The sequence below is a fragment of the Gavia stellata genome, chromosome 10, assembly GCF_030936135.1.
Source record: "Gavia stellata isolate bGavSte3 chromosome 10, bGavSte3.hap2, whole genome shotgun sequence".
In the NCBI taxonomy this organism is placed as follows: domain Eukaryota; kingdom Metazoa; phylum Chordata; class Aves; order Gaviiformes; family Gaviidae; genus Gavia; species Gavia stellata.
The window spans coordinates 4,155,512-4,175,571 of NC_082603.1; the positions used below are offsets into that span (position 1 = coordinate 4,155,512).

The 20,060-nt window shown below is 47.2% G+C and overlaps 1 protein-coding gene across 1 annotated transcript in view; it reads right to left on the bottom strand.

Annotated features, from left to right (window-relative positions):
* Positions 1 to 20,060, bottom strand: part of LAMC1 (laminin subunit gamma 1) — a 70,814-nt gene that overhangs the window by 8,610 nt on the left and 42,144 nt on the right. The window contains exons 2-19 of the mRNA XM_059822109.1: positions 17,200 to 17,504; positions 15,146 to 15,276; positions 13,527 to 13,693; positions 12,197 to 12,385; positions 10,086 to 10,203; positions 9,887 to 9,985; positions 9,646 to 9,782; positions 8,648 to 8,770; positions 8,373 to 8,562; positions 7,991 to 8,103; positions 6,422 to 6,643; positions 6,140 to 6,328; positions 4,488 to 4,733; positions 4,006 to 4,159; positions 3,415 to 3,557; positions 2,514 to 2,692; positions 2,199 to 2,355; positions 168 to 373 (exon numbers count right to left, since the gene is read on the bottom strand). Coding sequence (XP_059678092.1) covers positions 168 to 373; positions 2,199 to 2,355; positions 2,514 to 2,692; positions 3,415 to 3,557; positions 4,006 to 4,159; positions 4,488 to 4,733; positions 6,140 to 6,328; positions 6,422 to 6,643; positions 7,991 to 8,103; positions 8,373 to 8,562; positions 8,648 to 8,770; positions 9,646 to 9,782; positions 9,887 to 9,985; positions 10,086 to 10,203; positions 12,197 to 12,385; positions 13,527 to 13,693; positions 15,146 to 15,276; positions 17,200 to 17,504 — 3,068 coding nt within the window. The remainder of the gene's footprint in view (positions 1 to 167; positions 374 to 2,198; positions 2,356 to 2,513; positions 2,693 to 3,414; positions 3,558 to 4,005; positions 4,160 to 4,487; positions 4,734 to 6,139; positions 6,329 to 6,421; positions 6,644 to 7,990; positions 8,104 to 8,372; positions 8,563 to 8,647; positions 8,771 to 9,645; positions 9,783 to 9,886; positions 9,986 to 10,085; positions 10,204 to 12,196; positions 12,386 to 13,526; positions 13,694 to 15,145; positions 15,277 to 17,199; positions 17,505 to 20,060) is intronic.

Genomic DNA, 20,060 nt, shown 5'->3' on the forward strand with positions numbered 1-20,060 from the left:
ATGATCTTCCTTTATTTATTTTCCATGATCTTCAGTAGGGAAGAAGGTATCTCCATAGCAAATTTGCTATAAGAGAGAAAGAACAAGCAGAGAAACACACCCAGAGGGCACAGAAAGGAAAGGCTCTGTCCTCTTCTCACCATGTGGGATCTCGGCAGCACACTCACCACATTGTCAGCTGCCATCTTTGCCTTCTCAAGCATATCGGAAGCTAAGCTGATCAGGTCTTCTGTGTCCTCCACCCGCACCCGGGCTTGCTCTGCCAGGTTCTCTGTCTCCCGCACTGTGCCCTGGATGTTCCTCAGCCTGTTGAGCTGACTCGCTAGCGTGCTGTTGATGTCTTTAAGACGATCCATGAGGCCCTGATCTACGTCTGAAATGCACGATACAAAAGAGCAAAATTAGTTACAGCAGGAAGAAAAGTTGGAGCAGCAGCTTACCACTGCAGGCAAGGTGGTGGTAGGTTAATCCCTTATTGAAAGGGGACCAAAGCCATTTCGTAAGTCTGTCAGCTTGAAACCAAACTCGTCATCATCAGAATGTGCATCAAATATGAGAAATGAAAAGTCATTAACTACTAATAAGACAGTCCTGCTGGATGTTGGAACCAACTCTGATGGGGAATTTGGTGGTCAGAATCATGTTTCACCTCTATCATTGACTAAAAAAAGACAACAGAGCTGTTCCTCCAGAGGTATGAAATATCTGCTTCGCAAATTCTCTTTAGCTTAATTCCTAGAAGGCAAGCAGAGATGGAGTAATAATGGGGCTGTATGCTATCCCCGCTTTGGGCAATGGTGGCTACTCCCGAGCCAGACGCCAATGACAAAAGCTGGCAGGATACAGGACCCAGCCTTGGTTCTCCAAACTGTAGGACCTATGAGCCCCGCAACTTCCCTAAATTCTTGGCCACCAGGTAACTCCTCACAACGTTGTCTTAATAATGGAGTCATAAAGCACAGACACGTGCCTCATGACCGGGGGAATTACTTTTGGAAATGTGAGAACGTTATTAAGAGGTGAAGTACAAGCAGAAGCCCACAGGCCTCCAAAATTAAGACTTTTCCCCAATACATTGCCTTGAACTTGCAGCACGTCCTATGTATTGAACGTGAACATTTGACACGTTTCAAAAGCATACTACAAACTACATATCAAGTAGAAAACCAGAAGTGAGCGCTACAGGTGCGCGCAGATTTTTGCGAGGGTGGTTTTTGCATTTAGGTTGCAAGAGGTGGAAAGAAAGATAAAAAATAACACCACAAAACCCAATCCATTCCCTCATCTTTCTCCAATCCCCACCCTCCTAGCACCTACACAGGACTTTTATCTAGGCACGGATGCCAAGCAAGCAGCATAAAGCTACCCCAGCTAAAACTGAGAAGAGCTTCAGTGATCTTTCCCACTGGCAGGAACCTTCCCAAGCAAATGCAAGCGTTAGATGCGCATCATCTTTTTCCCAGCTTCACACAAAGGGGAAAGATTTTTCCAAAGTGGTCTGAAATCACTGAACCAGCTCCCAGGGGAACATCTATAACTGCAAAGTCAAGACTCTTCTTCAAGTTGCTCTTCTCCCAAAACACACGTCAGCTTATACATTAGAAAGACCCTAAGGACAAACCACTGTCACACTGCTTAATGTCCTGCTCAGACACCCTATGGTAGAGGTGACAGTACAAGAATCCCTTTAAAGCAGAGTTTAACAGGAAAAATACCTACAGGCCACAACAGCATTTTTCAGAACCTTATACACTCTACGGTGAGATAATTAAGCATGCCAGCAGGATTTTGAAGCCTTCATTCTGATCGCTGACGATATCCCAATAGCAAGTTCTTTATCTCAAGATATCTGAGCAAATTTATAAGGATAATAAATAAATAAATAAGTATACTGGAAAGTCTTTTGCTTGTTTAAAAAGTAAAAACCTCCTTTGCATCTGGATAAGAGGGTAACACGTCTGTACAGAGCTAGAGGCAGATCTTTCCTTTGCATATACAACAGGGACCACTGGGAGAACAGCAGGGATAAAAGCACAGCCACCGTTGTTTTGATAACAACATACACTGTCTCAGCGCTATCTGAAATAGCTGTCTGTCCTGATGCACAGCATAGGCTTGAAAGAAAACACTCTCTGTCCTAAAGGAAAGGGAACATCAAGTAAAGAGCACATTTCACATGTCTGATCAGGTCAACTCACCTTTGCTGTTTTGTGCTTCCTGGAGCAACTTCATAACATCTCTTTCTGCCTGCTTCAACCTCTCTTCAAAGGCTTGATCGGTTACAGTTTCTTCTCCCGTACCCAGATTTGCTATAAGATTTTCTAGCTCCTGCAGCCTCTCTCGTTGCTCCGCCACCTACGCGAGAGGGACAGAGCACAGCTACGACACAGCAAAGCACCTTGAACCTCTCTGCTTTCAGCAAGCATCAGCCAGCCATGGGCATAAAAGCCGCTGCACAAGCAGGCACGTGCCACCGTCTCCAGCAGTACCAACAGTGGCGTTTGTGGCCTTACCTTATCTTTCACTAATCTGTAACAGGCTGGACACTCTTGGCAGCCCGGCCAGGAGCGGTTGTAGAAATAGTTCTCTTCACACTGGTCACAGCGGCTCCCCACAAAGCCTTCCTTGCACTCGCAGCGACCGTTCTCCTGGCACTGCAGGGAGCGCGAACCCTCGGGATCACAGTCGCAGGCTGCAGGGAAGTCAAACCTCAGTCAGACTGGAGGAGAGGCAGAAATACCCTTAAACGCGCAGGGTGAGAGCATACCCTCAATACCCCAAAACGTCTGCAAGAGCAACGGGGCACAAACCCACAGCTGGAGCCCCACTCCCGATTGGTGCACTTCTACGCATAGCAGGGCACTCTGTCAAGCTGGACACAACATTCATTGCATGTGTTCACAGCATTGCTATTGCCTCTCACACAAAGCATTATCATTTTCTACCCCATTTCATTGTAACCAACTGCAGTTAATTTTTCTGCTCTTTACAGTTAGGGATATCGAGGAGGAGAGTTTGGATCATCCTGTTTTTCAATCATGTTTACAAGATCCGTTGCTCCTCAAGACAGAATCTGCATATTCAGGCCATGTGCAGAGTAGCTGTGCAGAGATTTAACATTAGAAAACAGGACTGTTGCAGGACAAGATCCAGAGAATGTATTTACATGGAAGAGAAGGTATCTAATAAGTTGGAGTTCTTCCTACCCCCAATTAAAAAAAACAGTAAAAGGGGATAAGCTATTGCACAGAGATCAAATTTCACCATGCAGGCTGTGGACATAAAAGTGCTGAGATTCTGTTATGATGAAGAGCGAGGTGAGAAAGTACCTTCCCAGGGATGGGAGGAAAGCAAAGGCAAGGCTGGTTGTGCAATATCCTTCCCACCTGCCTCGCTGCAGACTCTCAGACTTACGTTTACAGCCTTCGGAGCCAAAGCCGAAGTGGTTGACCTCGCATCTGTCGCAACGCTGGCCGGCGACGCCAGGCTGGCACTCGCACTGCCCGGTTCGGATGTCACACTGGCCGTTGGTGGAGCCAAGCGAGTGGCAGTTGCACCTGGGGGAGGCAGCCACATGTCAGGCGGCGACACAGAGGGGAGGCATGGGTGAAGCGCCTCTCTGAAGGAGCCCTAGCGAGCACAGGTCAACGCTTCCATTTGCCAAAAGTCACTTTTCTAGCCGTACAGATGCAGGCGGCGAGGTGCCAAGCCTTTGACCCATGCAAGGTCACTTGGTGCCTGCACTAAAAAAAGGAACCCAGGAGCCCCTGCTACCAAAGATCACGCAGTCATGTGGCACTTTTCTATTTAAAACCCTGATTTAAAGCTATTTATAAGTCAGGCTTTTCGTACAGCCTTCGTAGATGCTCCTTGGCTGCTGCTCTTCCCCACCCATATCAGCGTCAAGGCACAGCAATTACTTGTGACAAACATCACATTCCTGCATAAGGTAAGCATAGACCACCCAAACCCAGGCTCTTTGCCCCGAGCCAAGGTGAACATCACCTCTCACAGCCACGTCCGCTCTGGAGGTTGAAGAAGCCAGGCTCACAGGTGCTGCAGTCCCTCCCGGTGACGTGAGACAGGCACTCGCACTGCCCGGTCACTTGATTGCAACTCGTCTGCTGATTCACAGTGCCGTAGGGATTGCAGTGACATGCTGCAAAAATAAAAGGGATGGAGAAATACACAGGAAGTTAGAAGTCCCTTGTGGTGTTGGTACTCTGCTAGCTGGTCCCTAAACGGGCCTGTATCCAAAACACACAGCAGCCCAGCCCCTGCATCGCACAATGCTTTTGCTTCGATGGTGGTAAGCACCCACAAACACAAGCGTTTTAGCAAGCTAGAACCACCAAACCAGGAGAAAGCCACGCATCGCTGCTGATGGGCACGAACAACAGCCTGACACTGTGTCCCAACAACACATCAGAAAACATCAGCTCTTGGGTACAAAACCATTTTTAAATGCAAGAGAAACTGGGTCTCACCTCTGCACTTGTCGGCAGGATCAGGGGCCAGGGGGTTCCCAAAGAAGCCATCCTTGCAGCGGTCACAGTAGAAGCCAGCGGTGTTGTAGATGCACTTGAGGCACTCGCCCGTCTGGCGGTCACAGTTCCCCACGGCGTTGGGATCGATGTTGTCATTGCACTGGCAGAGGCGGCAAGGCCTCACAGCACCATTTTCGCCCAGCGGGTCTCCAAAATAGGCGTCATCACACAGCTCGCACCTCTTGCCTGGGATGCGACAAACACATGTGCTGCAGCAGAAAGCCCTTTGCTGCCGTCTCATTCGGAACCCCCTTTGCTGACCCTTCTGAAAAGTAAACTCTCCAGCTTCCTCCCCTTTCACCCTTCTGTTGGGGCCAGAAAGGTGCATGAAAAGACACACAAATCCCTCCCCATCTCTAAATTTAAGCTGCTTTTTCACTGGAACTTTGCATTATGAATTATTTCAGCTCCTCCTTTCCCTCCCATCCCTTTAAGCCAAACCTATTTGTTGTAATTTGTTGCTAATTTAAGAGTCCAAGCAGGTAGAGCTCTGGGGGGCATCACTGCTCCAGGAAGCCTCACTGCCGATGAGATCTGCCAAACCTCCACAGGCAGCCACTGAAGCATCCAACTCAGCAGCTCCCTACACTTACTGCAGATTTGACCTCCCCAGCCAGCTGTAAGCACCGTTTCTTAGGCAGTCCTTGCACACACAAACCCTCTTTTCCCTCACCTTCTCCCTCACATCCCAAGAGGGTGGCAGGAGACAGGAGGAACTCTCGTGCCATCACACAGCTACAAGTAAAGATGAGCTTGTACTGGCACCTGAGCTGCAGGGAACGTGGACCCCTGGACTCCGCTTTGGTTCACAGGAACCCCCATGAGCTGCCTCTGTGCTTGGTCAGGGGTTTTTCTAAGCATTTCAAGCATTTACAGGTATTCTGTACTTTGGACTCCGCCATGCCAAGCATAAAATCAGCAGAGAAGCATGGAGGCTGCCAACCATCCTAAGGCTTCCTTGCTGTTTGCAGGCAGAACAAGTGTCTCTGCTTAACAACTTGGGTACTACATGCTCAGACTTCAATGGTTTATCGTCAAGAATAAAAGATCTGTACGCGTTCACGTATTTCTCTCTAAAACTGATGAGCATTAGATTTGGTCTTGTATTTTTTGGGCACTGTTTGTGAGTCACTGCAGCCTTCCTGCTTTTCCTAGGGAGGGCACTGGCCCTCCCCTGCAAGCATCCCATAGTGCCTCTCTGGCTGACAAACTGCATCTTCTAATTTTATTTGTCTGACTGGCCTTCCTGGCTCTTTTAAATCTATACTATTTTCTGCCCAACACCCTGCAATTAACAGAGCTCTATTAGAAGCTAGCACAGCTCACCTACGTAGCACAGAAATGTTCAGACTTTGCACAGGTTAAGCTTTTGTTTCCCTTTTGTTCTCAAGAAACAGGCACAAAGAACATGGGTAGCCCTGAGCCTCGCACAGGACAGAAAATAGGGCTGAGGAAGGGAGAAGGATTTGAACCATAAGACAAGCCACTTTCAGTGCTGCACACTGTGGGTCAGAGCCCCAGAACTGGCAGGAGACGCATTTCCACAGGCACGTGGGGTATAGAGAAAAAAGACTTTTCACATAGGAACATACCTGTAGTACCAGCCTGGCAGCTGGTGCACACAACCTCCTTTGTGCGGGGCACGATGGCACAGCTCGAGCTGCCTGGGCACGGGCAGGGCTGGCAGTCTGAGGCCGTGCCCGCTGTCGCATCTCCGTAATACCCATCGCGGCACTTCTCACAGTGAGACCCCGCCGTGTTATCCCTGCAATTGCACATACCTGGAAAGAGAGGAACATGGTTTTTGCTTCATTGTCCAACCCAGAAAGGAGAACCGCCCTCTTGCTGCTCCCTGTTTTATCAGCCCCTCTTACCTGTCTCAGGCTCGCATGTCTCGCTGTGCCCGTTGCAAGCACAAGGCACGCAGGGGCTGTAGGGCCCGAGGCTCGGTGTCTCTCGCCGGTACCCAGACGAGCAGCGCTCACAAAACTGCCCCTCGTATCCCGCTGGACAGGAGCAGCTCTCCACCCAGGCCACGGGCACGCCGGGTCCAGGACGAGCACTTGTGATGGTAACGTCATCCAGGTGGCCAGCACCTAGAAAGCACCGAGAGGGGAAACGCTTGTAACCACAAAGGCTCTCATCACTGCTTCACCAAACACGTATCTGAATGGTACAAGAGACAGACAGGTGGATGCTTGCAGCTGATAAGGTGAATCAAGAAGCAAAATCCTCCAGGAAGGTTTAGACAGATGAGAAAAGATGCAATATAGCTCACGAAGGGCATGAGCAGGGCAGGAAAGTTGAAAATAACAATACAAAGCAGGATGCTGAGAACAGCACGTGAGCAAATATGGTCAGTTAAAGTAAGTTACATTTTGCATGCACATGGTTTCCATTTCCAAATCAAATACCAAAAACAATTCCTGTCTTTCTAGGGAGGACAGACCATCTCTCTGGCAATTTTAATACACCGTCTCTAACACAGCATCTGCAAACCATGCCTTGGGGCAAACTCTTCAGCTATTCCTCTCAAGCCATTCCTTCATCTGGCATTTGAGCGCTCCCCCCTCTCCTCCCTGCCCCTTTCCTGGAGCAGAACAGAGCCCAGACACAACATAACTGGTTTTTTAACTTACAGCAGAGTGTGTGTACCACTGCAGCAGCTCCAGAGCACCGAGCAGAGGCTCAGCTCCCGCATATTAGCGGTGGCTACAGCACTCAGGGGATGGCTTGCTGCACACCTTTCCCCCCCTCGCTGTCACAACCCCACACTCCTCTTTATGAGCCACCTCTACTGAAAACACTTGCAGCTTTCCCAACTTCCCCAAATGCAAATTCACCCTTTGCATCTTTCTGCAAAAATTCTTCTTCACGTCACAGTACCCAGGGACCTAGATTTTTTTTTGCTCCTAATTTGTGTCTGATTTTTATAAACCCTTGTTAAGAGGAACTTTCACTCAAGTTCAGCACAGGCAGCGCTTTCAAGACCTTGTTCTTTCCATTTGTCATGCCAAAGCAGGACCAGGAAACAGGGGGGATGTAACCATTCCCAGTGTAGCAGAAACTGAGGCCAAATGTTGTAAATTCCCTACACATCTCCTTCTGTGTCCTTTAGGACTCTGTGCTACGTATTTCTACCAATTTGGAAGACACTGGCTATGCAAGACAGCAAAACCCCCAAGCTTAGAAGCAAAGAATCCGCAGGTGATGGGTGCTCAGCTTCCAGACTCTCAAAGGCAGCACCTTTCTTCCCCACATCCTCTTCAGAAGGCCTGGGAGAAGCTGTTACACAGGAAGGCCAGGTAAAAAGCAATCGGCATAGGCCTGGCCAAATAAGCTGCCGCAGCTATTTATGACCGAGCCCTACAATAAAGCAACCCGAGCACTAGACAAATAAGTCTGACTCTCTCTCTTTGGTGACGTTCTGCTCAGCAACTTACTTCTCTCACTGTACGTCCCACGGATCTTGATGGAAGTCAAGTTGTGGAGAAGCTTCTGGAAGTCGAATGCCGTAAGAGCAGGCCTCCACGGATAATCTGTAGCCTCGTGGAGCCTACGGAGAAGAGCCATGCATCATCAGCAAAGCTTTCAGACGCTAACAGCTGTGCGCTTTTAAAGCACCCTTTCCAACAGCGGTATGCTATTGCAACATAAGTCACATATGCTTACGCAACGCTGCTAGACAGCGAGCTTCAAATTAACCTGATAAGACTGCTCTTCTGAGCTAAAATTAATGCTGTTTGTTTTCTCAAGAGCTCAGAGGGCAGGGGCACCACAGGCTAGGTCCCAGCTGCTCCCACCGCACCTGGAGAGTCCTCTCACCTGAAGGTGTAGATCAGTGCGTTCTCGCTGGGGTAAGGGTTGCCCTGGGCAATGAGCGGCACTGACACTCTCAGTCCAGCCCCTTCCAGCACCAGGTCCTCTGCGGAGAGGCGTGTGTCCCGTCTGTCCACGCGGAAGGAGAAGGTCAGGTTTTGCCCATAACTCAAAACCTGGTTGCCCAAGAACTTGCCTGAAAGGGGAAAAAATCCTTACAATTAGGGGACAGAACAGAAAGGGGACAAGCAGCACAGAAAGCCTCACTTCGAGTGACCTACGTGGCGCAACAAAATACATGGGGAAGTAGCTGTCCGAGATAACAGAGATATCCTGGGTCTCCGCACTCCACTGGAGTAAGACTTCCGAGCCATCGCGCTGCTCAGCACGCCACTCGTCCTCTCCTGAAAAAAATCAAATGTGCAAGAATTAACACCCTTTGAAGACATCGCTTTGCACACACTTCCCATGTCATACTGCACACTGCTCATACATAACTAATCTGTAGTTGTACACTGGCACTAACAGACTTCAGAAAGTAGCCATGAAGAACATAAATAGCAAACATCACCTTACCAATTTAAGCCCCTAACTCAAGCGCTGACTTGAACCCTCTGAACTTTGAACCCTATGACAACTACTTGTTCAAAGTCTTGTTTTCTAAAGTGCTTAAGCAGGGATGGGAAAACCTGCAGTCACCTACAACTTGATGCGAGTTTCAGCCTTCGTACCAACTGTTCTCCAGTGGAATTTTAAGTAAAAAGATGTTCTTCTCAGACTACGCAGCATGAAAACATGCATACACAGGAAGCTGACTGTATGAAAAAAGTTTTTTCCCGAGCTTACAGACCCATCAGAAACACAACCATGTTTTATTCAGAGCCATGTGAACCCCAAATCTAAAGTGATTATAATCCTCTCAATCAGAAACTGCTGATTTGGTTCTAAAACTGAGGAAATGCCTCCTTGTCAGCACCTCTCTCAAGCTATAGAAGGTTTACATTTGCAATTTCCACTTGCACCTGAACGGTGTACATTAGTCCTGGGTGCCCGAGGACAGAGCTGTGAATTCACTCCTCCCCAGCTGAACAAACCAGCTGCAGACATGGAAGCTCCCTGTAACTTCAGAAGCAAATCACCACTTCCAAAAGAGGGATCCTGGACCTGCCTGCCCAAGGTTTGCGGTCTTGCACAGAGAGAGGAAGGAGCAGGTTTTTTTAACCACTTCTGACTTGAGTCTACAGCTCAATTTGAGATACAAAGGAAGGCTCAGTTTTACCAAACTGGAAGCTGGAGGTGATGCTGTAGGTACTGTAGCCGACGGCGTTGGTGCAGACTGAAGAGTGTCCAAAACAGAAGCAGGGGGTACAGCCCCTTGGATTGGAGGAATCCAGATGGAAAAATCCAGGTTTGCATCTGAAGATGCGAAGGAAACAGAATTAATTTCCCTGCTGCTTACCTCAGGCCATCGCTCAAATGCTTCTCATTCTTGAAACAAAGCCACCGGAAAAGAAGCTCACCTCTCGCAGTGGAAGCCTTCAACATTGTCCTTGCACGTACACCGTCCTGTCTCGACGTTGCACTCCCCTGTGCTGCCAGCCAGATTGCAAGAACAGGGCCTGAAAGAGCCAGGAGAAAGGATAACTCATTAAGAGCCACACAGAGAACGCGTTAAACAGGCACCTAGTTTTTCCTTTTAGAGGAAAAAGTCCTCCTTACCTGCACCCAGCTTCAGATAGGGAGTGGAAACCTGGCTGGCACCGGTCACACTTCTCTCCCATCACGCCGGGTTTGCAGCTGCACTGGCCGTAGCTGTCGCACTGCGTGCTGAGGGAGCCTGCGGGGAGAGCAGGGCCAGGCACGTCAGCAGAACCACTCGGCCCTATTAGCCTGCAATTTTTTCAACTTTACAAAATGGGCAAGAAATATGGGAAAAGAAAGTGGGAAGCCTAGCTTCAAGCCGATGAGTGACAGGTTACCTCGAGTTCACAGGGATTTCTCCCCTAGCAGCTCTAGAGAGATGAATCGTTATCTAGTCTTCCAAACTACATTCAGCTTTAAGTATTCCTACCAACCACCTTTTTATACATAAATGTAATTTTAACTTCCAATTGCGTTCTTGTCCTTATGCCTGTTTCGTTCTCAACGTTACCTTTGCAGGCCTCTTAATTCCATGCCTGTTTTACCCTGCAATGCACCATTTCCGAGATTTTATTCCCCGAATCCCTTGTTTTCTCCCTAATCACCATCTCCCCTTTGCCAGGGGAGATCCTGACCTCTCCCTTTCAAGCTCCAATTTCCTCCCTTGATTCCCAAGTTGGATTTAAAGACTAAACCGCCTCCTCAAAGTGAGGCTGCATGTGCCACTATTAACCCTAACAAACTCTTCAGCAAAACTCTCATTTGTGGCCGGATGTCTTCCTCAATACTGCTCTGTTCAAGCGGACCTGCACAAAAAGCAGCAGCAGGTTTCTTTAATCTGCGGCGGACAAAATGCTTTCTCCCAAGCACTGGTGTAGTTTGTAGCCTAGGAGTTGTCAGCACTGTAAGAGTTAACTACCAGGAGAAAGGTATTTTAATATACAGAAATAATTGCTTCTTTCCACTTCAGTCCACACCAGAAGATTATAGCAAAGTGAAGAGTTATATGATTAGGCTGGACAGGACAGAAGAACTCACAAAATCTTTACCATATACAGCCAAAGTTCAAATCCCCTTTGCAGTCCCACTTATGATTATTTAGGAAAAAACAGTACTTGGACAAAAAAAAGGCAATCTAAACCAATCCAGGAGTTTCAAATACGCCCTGGGTGCCAGTGTGCCACAGCATACAAGCTGATGGCTAAGTTATAAAGCCCTTTGAAATTTGTCCTTAAAGACCTGAGAAGTCACCTCCCTGCCTCTTCTCGACTGTCTCAGCTGACACCAAGCCTCATCCCTCTTAAAATAAGATCCGACACGAGGACATGGGAGAGCAGACAGAGGAAGAAAGAGGCCTTTCTTGGTCAAAAATTTCACAACTGTACAACTCTCTGACCAAATTAGATAGGAGATGTACCCTGGCAGACCTCTCACTGGCTGCTTTTAGGGCATGCTGCAAGCAATTACTTATTTCAGCTACTCTATTTTGGAACCTCACATCATATCTTACTATCTGTTACCCTTTTGTCTCCTTCCCCCTTATTTGCTGCGGGCTGGTGTAGTTCTGGGATCACTCGTATAGGTCAAGTGGTTCCCTTGATGACAAAAGATTTCTTCTCCTGCCAGAATCTTTTTTTTTTTTTTTAAAGGCATTTAACTACATATTTTGAGTTTACTTTGTTTTTTCTCACCCCCACCCCCCTTTTCAGGTTTCACTGGTTTGTATTTATAGTGCTTGGATACTCAGTAGGAGAAACTGATGCAGCTGAAGTTCACTACAATTCCCCAGTATTAAGAACTTCCAGAAATATCTGCTCACATCATCTTGTTTATTAAGAATTTAAATGAGCTCTTTAGTACTGGGAGCATCCAGGGTAACACATACGCAGTGGAAAAAAAAAAAAAAATCCCAAAATAAAATCTATTTCAGAACACCTTTGAAGGAGGAAATGCTGCAGAGGTGAACCATCTGCCCCTGCCACCCCAACCCCAATTAAATCCAAGGATAATTTAAACCAAATACAACCCAAAATCCATTTCCTACCTGGGGAAAAAAAGAAAGCAAAAGAAAAACAAACAAACCCCCCCTCTTTTTACCCTGTAGTTTACAATTAGCTGCACAACCGAGAAAAGAACTAGCTTTTGTGCATGGAAGTTTGCAAGCAAAAGTGTTTGCTGCCACTACTTACCAACTGGGTTGCAGCTGCAGGGCAAACATCCCTCCTCGCTCCCCAGGCGATAGAAGCTATCCCTGCACCTTTCGCAGTGGGCACCGTCGGTGTTATCCGAGCAGCCCATGCAGTGGCCCCCGTGGCCTGTCGAGCGGTACAGCTCAGGGTCAAAGTAGCACTCCTGCGACCTCCCATTGCAGTCGCAAGCTGCAAAGACAAGGGCACCATCAGTGAACAGCACGTGTGGCCATCCGACCCTGACAGTCACAAAACCTGGTACGCAAAGCTCAATATTAAGTTGTAGGGGAGCTGGAGTAGGAGCCTTTAACCACCCTGAGATCCATGCACAGACCCCCTAAGGCATTTGTGCATCAATGAGAAGAAAAAGGGGAAAGCACATTTTTGTGGTGGTGGAACGTGGAGAGGGGGAAGCAAGGCTGTAATGATGAAACAGGCTCCTTGAGACCACTCTCATCTGCATCCAGAAGAAAACCAGCATTTTCTAACCCACTTCCTTCCACGTTGGGCTGCCATTTGCAGCTGAAATGCCGCCCTTCCACATGGCAACACTGATCTCAACCATGCAAACAAGCATGAGAAGATAACAGCGAGGCTGGCTCCATACTGTAAGGAGAGTTTCTCCCCTGGATTACAAATCCCCTCTGTCTAGGGAGCAGGAAATCCGGGTTTCACCGGCCTGTTGAGGGAAGCCACAGGTCTTGACCAGACAGCTGGGACCGATCAACACACACAGAGGTCAGACAGGAAGAAAGCTTTTCTGTCTGAAAAAGCTTCCCCATAAAGTAAACTACCAGGAGCTGTGGTCTGCGACACAAAACCAAGCAAAATAAATTGGCATTTGGTCACAGAGATCTGCATTTGCAGTCCAGAACTGTTGCAACAGCCTCGAAATTGGATGAAAGAGTCGACAAGTAACTGTAAAAACTAATAACCCAAATTCAAGAGGAAGTCAGCAGATCCTAAATGAGGAGCTTTTTGAAGGCCAATTATATTCCAGCATACTAAATGCAGGTTTTTTTCTATGGGTTCCATAAAGTACAAGCCTGTACATTTTTGCGGCACACCTGTTTCCTAAAGGTCACTCCCATCCTTCTCCAGAAAGGAGATGGCCCTTTCCAGGGATCTACCAGAAAGCTCCTATAGGATAGGAGCAGAATGACCAGCAGTTCCACAAAATCTCTGCTGAAAAACACCAGAACTGTGTTTAATACTGGCTAACTGCAACTGAGACAACTTAAAACCATGCAGGGCCAGCCTCTGGATGCCAACAGAGGCAAGGGACCCAACCCATGAGAGATTTTTTCCCCTCAAGCATGGCTGTACATACGCAAGCATTCATTGGCGCTCTCTGCCGTCGCTCTCCTCCATGGTCGGTCATTGAAGAAAGGAAGACACTTTTCACAGTCGACCCCAAAGGTGTTGTGTTTGCAGTTGCAGACCAGCTTCCCAAACTCATTCTTCACGCACTCACTCGCGTGCCCATTACATTTGCATCTGGTTAACGAGAGACAAGGAACAGGTATTTAAACTCCAGAGATCCAGGTCACTCACCGAGCAACGCCAAAAATAAAGCCCAGATCTGAAAATCTGAGATGAGACAAATTCGAAGGTAGATGGTCACAACAAAATTGAGAACACAACTGGTGTTGTTCAGCCTGGAGAAGAGGCTCCAGGGAGACCTTATTGAGGTCTTTCAATATCTAAAAGGGGTTTACAAGAAAGATGGAGAAAGACTTCTTACCAGGGCCTATAGCAACAGGACAAGGGGCAATGATTTTAAACGGAAAGAGGGTAGGTTTAGATTGGACATAAGGAAGGAATGTTTTAAAGTGAGAATGGTGGGACACTGGAACAGGTTGCCCAGAGAAGTTGTGGGTGCCCCATCCCTGGAAGTGTTCAAGGTCAGGTTAGACGGGGCTCTGAGCAACCTGATCTAGTGAAAGATGTCCCTGCCCACAGCAGGGAGGACAGTGGACTGGATAATCTTTGAAGGTCCCTTCCAACACAACCCATTCTATGAAACAAATAGGTGTAGCATGCTCAAGGTAGGCATTTAGAAATGCAAGAACGTCAGCTAACTCCTTTGCAGTCTGTCACTAAAACAGAATAAGCTGAATAGGAGAAGCAAAGATTTTGTTGGCTCTAGGTTAGTATATTCTTCATAGGTTCTCTCTCATGAAAGTCCAGGAAAAGGCATACACGCTGGCCGTGTGCTTGTATCAGTAAGAAATTAAATAGCACAAAGGTGACTAATACAGAAGCCCAGGGACCAGCACTGGTGGTGCAGCCAACGCAAATGCCCATGTTGTCAAATCCCGGTCTCAGGACTGCTCTCTGCAAACAGTCCAAAACACTGCACTGGTCTCAGCTCTGTTTATGAGAACATTTTATTGTCAACAACTTAAGATTTAAGCATTCTGCAATACACTTTGGCAAAAGGAACGGACAACCACAGTATTGTACAACGCTTCAGAGCTTCATAGGAGACAGCTCCCAAAAATATACGTGAAGCAGACACATTGAGATTTTCTACTTACTGTTATTCTAGGCTAGAGATACAGGCAGAAAATAATTAATAACACATTAAAAACCACACGAAGTGCAGGGTAGAAAAAAGTTGTTTTTTTTTTTACTTTTGTTTTACATTTTTGTCACTCTTTTCACCTTCCGCCCTCCCCAATCACTTAACATTTGATCTAATCAAGGGGGGGGGGGGGGGGGGGGGGGGAAATATCGATCTCTGTCTGCCCTGAAATTATAGCCGCAAGAGGTTATACACAGTATTTGCAAGCTTTGCAAGATTCTTTCCGCTGCATTTTTGGTTTAGAACAGTCAATAAAGACCGGAGCCTAATGGTACCATATAAGTGTAATCAAAATCTTTAAAGCACTCTAGTAATCCTGACCAAAAGCTTTAAATAACTACAGAGGTTTATTGTCTACTCACCTACCACCCACAGCAAAATCAGAAATCGCATAGTAATAAGACTTGAGAACTTTTGGGTCATTGAAAACTTCATCTCCAAATGTGTTCAGACGATTGAGGGTCACTCTAATATCTGTAGCCGTCACCCATTCCTAGAGCAGACAGAAATCCCATCAGATTAAACATCAAACATCCCCCTCAAGAGCATACCAGTGCTGCCTCATTAGCAGTTGTATTTACAAAGTCATTCAGCAATCATAATTTCAAAAATCGTCATTTTCCCCTCTGCACCTTGGAAGCTCACACATTGCTGCCCAAGAGGCTTACACCGCCTCCTCTTGGTTCAAATGTGTTTTCCGGACCCCGGTCCTCTCTGGGTACCCCTTCCAATGCCACTTTGCATGTTGACTGCTCTCAGCTGGGAAGCAGAGGGTAACCTAACCTCTCCAGCAAAAAGTGCAGTGCAGGCAATTACGTGAGCTTGCTAATTGTATGCATCTATCCAACTGCAGTTTCCCTGCAAAGTTATACAGCACCCATAGGAAAAGGTGTAGGGTACACCTGTCTGTGGACATACCCCATCAGACGAAAAGACACAGACAGATGAATGAGGTTGGGGGAGGCTGAGGAAGAAAAACAGACAGGCAGATCTGACTTACAATGCAAGAGCTTTTCATAGTATTTACATAGCATCTTCAACACAGTACCCTACCCTCCTCCAGCAACAGCCAGCAAATGTAGCCTGTCCCCAAATTTCACATCACCTTCAGCCAGCAACTGTCGTTAGTACCTCCTCAGTTTTATTATAGCTTTTGCAAGGCCATTTTCCTTCCAACACCATAAAAACAGGAAAAACATCCTTGTATGTACAACTGCACCACAGCTGCATTGCTGCTTAGCCAGTACAATAAGATTTGCTGAATTCCAAACACTGGCATAAACACATGGAAATGCTGAGCACAAAATGCACGTTTGCTTCAGTTCCCAAAAGCCACACCAGAGATTTGTACGTATTTTAGGAAACTCATAGTCAGGTCTCTATTCCTTACATAGAGAAGTTTATCAGAAAATTATACGCCATATCGCTAACTTGAAATCTTTCTGTTCGCTTTAACGATTAGACCCTGTTCTCTGCAAGGGCTAGCTACAACAACAAGGTGGCCAAACTGGTTCTCTTCCATTTCAGGAGTTCTTCTCCCTTTCCCATTAATTATTCTCCTTTGCAGAAGCAAGCCCCACCAGATTCTGCCTTCCTGCCCGCTGGCTGGGGATCATGTCTCAGTCTGCTCCTGCTACTCTAAGAGGAAAGGGAAGAAGTGGTCATTACAGCTCCAAAAGGAAGGAGACAAGCCCTGATGGGGCAAACCCTATGGCTTTAGCTCCTTGTTGCAATATAAACTGGAGAAGTCATCAAGCAGCATACAGAAAGTGGCAAGTAAACTGGACAGACTGGTGCTCCCAGTATGCTCCTGACCACTGCCCAACTGACGTTGTGAATGGTAACAACAAAAAAAATCCCAACCGAACCCCCTCCCCAAGCCGCTTGTAAGAGAAACCAAATACTGTGGATAAAATCAAGCTCCCCTGCCCCAACACACATGTAAAAGCAGAGGTTAGGGTTTCCAAAAACCCTTTATTTGTTTAGAAGAATCTCACATTTCTTGAATTTTTGTGCTTGGAATATAAATGCAGATGCCTCAAATATTCATTTGACTTAGGCTTTCCCTTCCTCTGCCCTTATATCCAAAACAACAGCAAAATGCCCACTGCTGCTTTCTAAGCAGGCAGAGATTTGCATCCATCCTCTAAAGACTTCCATGATGCCTAATGACAAATCATCCTTAATGCCACTGATTTTGCTTTTTGTACCATAAACTTACTAACAATAGAGTCAAGAGTTCAACTCTTCCTTCAAAAGCGTCTCTTTGGATTGTCCATCCTAACGTACCTGTGCAAGGGCCTTTCAGCATGACTATGGGCTGTAGTGCAGCCCACAGTCGGCACAAAGCCACCATCCACAACAGCTAAACAGACTCAACTCAGACCACCCAATTGACTTCGTCCTGCTCACATACCTGTAGCACAGGGCTGTTGTCAAAGTTATAGGCACTGGGACGCCCCTCCAGCGTTGAGAAGGCCACGTTGCCCCCAGTGAGAGGGGAGATGTCACTGAACTCATCTGTGCAGAGCGCCTGCTGCTCATCCTCCCCAGTCCGAATAAAGCCACGATTGACTTTGTGATACGTGCTCTCACAGGAGCCACTGTAATACTGGTAGGGCACCCACGGGCCATCTTCCCTGGTGCGTTTGTAGATTGCAAAGCTCTCCGGCCGACTGGTGTGAAACTTCAGACGCACGTACGTGATGTCAAAGGCCTTTCCTGAGGGTGAAAGAAGACAGACATGAGAAAGACTCAAACAAACCAGAAAGAATGGCAAGAGCTGCACTGCAGTTCTCCCTTTAGAAGAAACATCGCTAACACCATCCAGTAGGATGAGCAGCATCCAGTAGCACCGTAAGTATCTCCTGCAGTCCTATTGCATCTCCTGGCAAAGACAAGGTGAAGGAACTGAAGGCAGAAGAAGTCGAGGGCAGGCTGAGTAGCCAAACAAACAGACCTACAGACTTCTGTGCAACCAAATACGCACCTCACAACCTGCAATTCTCTTCTGCAGACATCACCAACGGTGATACCCCAACAGATGATATATTATATCAGAGCCACAAACAGTTTGTGTGTATTTAAGTCCAGGGCCAAGTTAACCATGCCATTGGATAATATTTCTTCCAAATATATGTATGAGAGAAACAGTATTAACCAGAGAGGTAAGAGCCATACTGTTTTGTACCTCTGCTTCCTCCCTAAATAGACAATATCCCAAACTCCTTCTACTACTCATGAAGCCTTTCCTCCAGCAGTGACCTACTGAGTACACCCTCTTCTACTCATTCCCTGGAAAAGACAAAACAAGGTTTAAGTTTCCCAGACCATATGATTAAAGTTGCCAAGACACTTTTCAGATCAAAGTGCAATGACTTACAAGCTAGCCATGTTCTCCCTCTCCTAGGAGGATAAATGCAAACCCATCTCCCTGTCCTCTATTCATCTCCTAACAGGTTTGCAGCAATCAGCAGACCATCCTCCCTCATGGATTCTTCTCCAGTGACTTGAGCATCTACCCCCATGCACATGAATCCCTTGGGGGGATGGTTTACACCCCTGAGAAAGCCCGTTAGGGGAAAAGGACCACAGCACAATTCAGCCACCTTCCTCCGCCATCCCCGCCAGCCGAGGGGCATGTTCTCAGGAGGAGGCGTACAGCTGCACGCCGGCTGTTCTTGCTCTACCTCGTCGAGCAGACTGCGTACGATCAGGACACCCTGGAGCACGTAGAGAACTTGCTAAAACAACGTGAGGTTTGTCTGGAACAAAACCTCGGGCGTTTAGTCCCTGCCACGCTCTTTTACGCTCCCACCACCTCCAAGAAAAACACTGCTCTAAGCAGAGGTTGCAGCCGTCACTGGTCCCTTCGCTGACCAAAAAAAGCTACTAGAAGAGTTTTAACTGATTGAGAAACAGGTTTTTTCCGCCCGGAGAAGTCACGCGGATTTAACCTCAACTTGTAAAATGAATTAACTCCACCATGTTAAATTTTAACGCGAGGCTTTGCACCTGCTGAAGAGTGGCTCTCTTCACAAGTTAAAGCAGACCAGACGGCACCAGGCAACAAGAAGAGTGTGCCTCTCAAAGCACACACGCAAAACCTGACTGCAGTGAATCAGGTCACAAACACGGCTCTCGCTCGCGGGCCACCCACCGCTTACACCGGGACCAGCCTGTGTTAGGCACGTCACGCCCTGAGCCGGGCCGGTGAGAGAGAGGAACCTTTGTCCTTTCGGGCTGCTGGAAACACCAAAGTAGCAGGAGAAGCATGGTAAAGGGTCCAGAATTCAACATACCAGAAAAAAATAAAGTAAAAATCAAGACATACAGCACCTGTAAAACTTACACCTACATGTCCCAAGGATAAAAAAAAGACCAATCTCATATTTAAAGCCAAAGAAATCTGCCGATATCCCAACCTACTAAAACTACTATCTGTGCATGACATGCAAGACAGCTGGGCGTTGTACAGATACAAACCCCCCAATACTTCCCACGAAATACCTTTTACTGTTTATATCATGTATGAGGTTCTGGATGACTTAAGCACAAGACTGGAAGCCAGACATTCACAATCTGCAGCTCTTAGTCAGTACTAGCTCAGCTTTTGGTTTGGGGTCAAGTTACTTACCGCAATCATCTTACACACAGAAGACAAGTGAGAAGCAATCACACTATTAACGCCAAACTGCTTCCACAAGGGCTAGAAACTCCAAAGGATCAACACTTCACACTGTAATGCAGCTTAGGCTTACCCTCCCCCCTCGCTGCCCCATAGAAGAGATGATTAATTCTGTTTCCATTTACTTGGAAGTATTTTTCATATGAATCTCAATGCACAGCAAGAAGCAGACATCAGCTATACAAGTCAGTCCCTCCCAGGTTTCCCATTTCTCCTGCTACGTGGTCTCTTCTCAAGAAGAGAGCTCCTCACTGAAGGCAAAGTGTGCTCCAGAGGTGACGAGATACACACACAGAAACTCAAGGTGAGCACACAAGACAAGCCAATAGGCCAGACATGCACAAATATCTTCTTCAGGTCCATGGTAACCAAACCTAGGATATACTCCCCATCTTTTCCAGAAGCAAACGCCTCCTCATTCTTATGCAGGAAAACCCTAGTATACGTGTTGACCTGCAACTTGCCAGACCGAGAACTTCACCAACACCTTGGATGGGCAGCAACTAAAACCAGACCTACTGTCATGGTTTTCTCACTAATAAAACTGCCATCATCACCTTCACGAGAAAGCTTTCTTTGAGCTCACACAC